Source organism: Lathyrus oleraceus, chromosome 1, assembly GCF_024323335.1.
Source record: "Lathyrus oleraceus cultivar Zhongwan6 chromosome 1, CAAS_Psat_ZW6_1.0, whole genome shotgun sequence".
Classification (NCBI taxonomy): domain Eukaryota; kingdom Viridiplantae; phylum Streptophyta; class Magnoliopsida; order Fabales; family Fabaceae; genus Lathyrus; species Lathyrus oleraceus.
Genome location: NC_066579.1, coordinates 423386977 through 423391396, shown reverse-complemented (window position 1 = coordinate 423391396; position 4420 = coordinate 423386977). Strand labels below are relative to the sequence as shown.

The window sequence follows — 4420 nt, the reverse complement described above, 5'->3', positions numbered from 1 at the left end:
AAGGTTGTTCACGCCCAATCATAAGCATTGTGAAACTTGTAACAAAAGGTCTAAAGTCGACCATAGTTGGCACTAGGTGACTCTGTGCTATAGAGGGAGAAAATCCTACCCATTCTTGAGCCACTGCCGATACAACCATGGTTGACGACATGATCGTGGTTGACGATATGGTCGTCGTGCTAGTAATAGAGGGGATTGGTTCTGTCGAACTTGCAGTGGTCGTGCCTGCCCCTGCCTTATTGGATGGTTGTTCTCCATTGTTATTTTTAAGACTAACCATTTTCCTAATGTATCTCCTCATTGGGTTTCTAACTTCTTTTTTGGTTATCTTACCACTCTTCAATTTCATGCACATACAAAAAATGAGAAATTTCTTAAATGCAAAACTTTGCAAATGATTTCTCAAAAATGAAAAATATTAATTTTTCACACAAAAGGGGGTCCCAACAGGTGTGCCAATTTGTTTAATGTGAAATTTAGTAAAAAAATAAGTTTTATTTCACTTAAGTGATTAAACTCAAAAAGATTCCAGAACATATTTGTGTGAATCATAAGTTTTAAATAAAGTTTGACATCAAAGTAGAAATGTAAGGTTTTGGAATAATGACTGAAATTAAATTGTGAAATCGAAATGCAAAGCAAATACTTATAGAAGAATGACTGAAACTGCAACAAATGACTTGAAAATAAAGACTTTAATTTGTAAAATGGGATGCATATACGTACATTCTTGACTCTTTTCTCACAAACACACAAGTACTTTGAGTTTTACAGAATTTGTGTACAATTCCAGATCTCTAAAATTCAAAGTGAATACTACGTATATATTAATCCTAAGTTAACCATCTACAACGGCCGACTAAGCAAAATATGTCATGTCTTCATCTCCATACAACCTTCACCTTCAACATACTTCCACGCGTCCTTGAATAACTGCATGATCTTATACAATTACACCTAATTTAACTACATAAAGTAAACATCTTGGGACTCTGAATTTCACTAAGTCCCAGAAAACCAACAAAACTTCGTGGTCTCTGTGTAATTGAAATTTTGATCAAAGTTAATAATACTTTTCGATAAATCAAATTCGTCAAAATCTTCATGGTTATAACCGATTGTTTCAACTTTTTAACAAAACAATTATTACATGATCCTTATCACATATTTTATAATTAATGCTAGTGTCGAAAATATGAGATAACAGACATCCAATACGGGTAACGGGAATACGATATTTACACACACACGCACACACGCACACACACACGCACGTGCACACGCAAACACACACACGCACGCGCGCACACACACACAAACACACACACGCGCACACACACAGACATACACACAAAACATGGTTATAAACCTTTTTAAAAAGTTCACAACAAAACACGGTTATAAACCTTTTTAAAAAGTTCACAAAATAACATGATTATAAACCTTTTTAAAAAGTTTACAGCAAAACAAGGTTATAAACCTTTTTAAAAAGTAAATAAAAGTATAACTTTAAAATACAATAATAAAAGATTAAAATATATAAATATATTATATTAATATTTGAGAAAATCATAAATTTTATTTGAAATTAGATCATAAAAAAATAAAATATTCATATTTTAGAGTAAAAAGATCTTAACAATGTTGAACAAAGACCAAAAACCGCAAAAGAGAAAAAAAAATAAGGAAGGAGATAATGTTAAGTATATTTCAATTATATTGAAGAGTTGTTTTTGAATGATTTAAATAAATTAAAAAAATAATTTTAGATCGTATTAATATTTTTTAAAATTATATTAAAGGATAAAATTCATTTATCTTTGCAAAGCTATGAGGTGAAAGTTGGGATTCAAATTTCAACTAACTAGTCCATTCATTTACAATATCATTCAAGGAAGAACAATATCTGAATACAGACCTTAGCATTAAAAAAAAGTAGCTTAATGCAAAAAGAAGCAACCAGGTAATATAATCAAACTAATCTGAAGTCGCAGCATTTCAAAAATGCAAGAAATAGCATGAAGATGTAGAAAATAAAATCAGACACTAGAGAATAAAGATGGTGCTGACTTCAGATAAATTTTCAGAAAACTTTCTAAACATTTCATTCTTCTCTTCAAAGATATCACATCAACCTTCATAGTGTTCAAGTTCCCTTTCATACACTCAAGAATCACCAAAAAATTATCCAACTGAGCCGCCTTGTTCACCAATAACTCTGTCACATCATCATCATCTTCTTCATCATCATCTTCATCATCTTGAAGATCGGCGGGAAGGTAAATATCATGCGATTCAAAAGATTCCACGTGCTCCATAGCCGTAGAAGTAAGATCAAGGACATCACTGAACGATCTGTGAAGGTAACTCTCCACGAATTGAGGATCAGCGACTATCGATTTCCACCATTTGCAAACGCACCTTAATTCCAGAGGATTGCTCAACTCAATCCTGGAGAGGATTTCGATCATTAGTTCCTCCGGGAGAATCGTGTTTATTGACACTTCCGTCGCCTCAGTCGTCATGCGCAGTCGATTCCGCGTCATTACCGCCATTTTAAGGGTTCGATTTTGGATTTTAGGGTTTTACTTACGGTTTGAATTCACTGCGTCGGTTTTTATTCGTACTCGGGCCGGAACGTGTGCACTTTCGTTTTAGGGCTCCAATTTGGATTCTAATCGTCTTACCGGTCATTGAAAAGAAAATGTAATCAACTGCATAACTTTAATGTATATAAATTATTGAACGGCCCCAAATACAATTTTGTTATGTAATTAATTGGGTCATTTTTGGTATATCACCATACAAAATTAGTTTTTGATACATGGTAGGAAATCTTTTATTTCATTTTATTTCTACGGTTCCTTTATCACAATCTCAATTTTCCTTTTATATATATTTTTCTTATAATATTTAGTTACTTTTATTTAATCTATATTTTTTTAAAAATAATATTAATTTTAATAAGCTTATGTCTTTAGCATGGTAAATGAGTAATAAAACTATTAAAAATAAAATAAAAGTAATAAAATAAATTTAATAGATCAGAAAATAATGAGGTAAATGTGGAGTGACTATTAACATCCCCACCACAAGTCCATGATTGAAAACCTAGTTTTCCCTTCACCCGCACCAAGTTAAACGATTTCTCCCTATTAAATTTGAGGCAAAGGCGGTTGGGTCCAACCGAGTTTTGATTTTTTGTCATACCTATATAATGGGTAAATCTTTTACTTGATTTTACTTTAGGGCAATTAATTGCATTAAGAAATAGAGGTGTTCGAGCACAAATACAGTCGAAGAGGAAGAATGTTGAACAAACTACCACCAGATAAGTGCAGCACTTTCCACCAAGGTTGGAGTTCGGACATGTGGCTTGTAGGAAACGTTGTTCGAGCACCATCGCCTCCCGGAGCAACCGACCATTAAATCCCCATGGTCGGACTAGAAAAGTAAACAAGACTCACTGACCACACGCAGGGAAACGACTCTTGGACTATGGTAGCAAAGAAACCAAGTTTCCTCCAAAGGCACTTTGGGTCGACAATTATCTCTAGTCTTCCACCCGACATCGTCGGTCCCTAGAAAGATTACCAGATGTAGAGAGCGGACCGAGCTACTTTCGTAAGGGTCAGGGAATGAGCATCTAAAGGTATTTCACCTTCGCACGACCATACTCTGGATCTTAAAAGATCCGACCATAACCCCAGAGGCAAGCTAAAACAATGTCATAGTTGAAGGCTTACTTATCTACTTATTCTATTGTCTCACTGTTACAAATTTACTTCGTCATGAATGAAAATACTTGTCCGCTATTTTTCTCTTATTCCATTTATTTCTGTCTACCTCTTTTTAGGACCCTAAAGGCGGTGAGATAAAGGTTACACGTACTTCTTCGCACCTTATACAGAAACACAGATTTTTGCATATCTGATATGACTTAAAAGAATTTATCGCATCATTGTGTACCCACTACATAAACACACATTTTGTGTATCTAATACGACTTAAAAGCATTCTCGCACAGCTGGCGCACCTCCCCTTTTCGGATCTAGTCAATCCAAGGTCGTTAGACGGTGGAGCCTGAAGACGTCCACCACGATTTGAGCCAAGCCTCGGGGCAGAGACGAGGATCTTAAACATGGCAAGGGAAAGATCTTGTGTGATGCAAAACACAATACAACGAGACGAATGCATATCGTCGATCCCCGCCGATGACAAACCCAACTAGGGGAAACACAAGCAACACATAAGTTAATACGTTACTACATCAAATGATAAATACAACATACTAGCAAACTCTAAATTCAACAGATAAGTATAGCAACCAAAAATGGTAGTTGAGGACCTTCAATATGCTAAGCCAAAAATCACAAAGACCATTGTCAGGAAAGTGCGAAGAGAACATCAAGTATCTTGT

General features: G+C 34.9%; 1 protein-coding gene across 1 annotated transcript; it reads right to left on the bottom strand.

Moving 5' to 3' along the window:
• Positions 1 to 1854: 1854 nt before the first annotated feature.
• LOC127115855 (putative F-box protein At3g19560) lies at positions 1855 to 2729 on the bottom strand. The gene has a single exon (XM_051047288.1). It carries the CDS (start codon positions 2553 to 2555, stop codon positions 2040 to 2042), a length of 516 nt encoding a protein of 171 aa, XP_050903245.1. The 5' UTR covers positions 2556 to 2729; the 3' UTR covers positions 1855 to 2039.
• Between the last annotated feature and the right edge of the window lie 1691 nt (positions 2730 to 4420).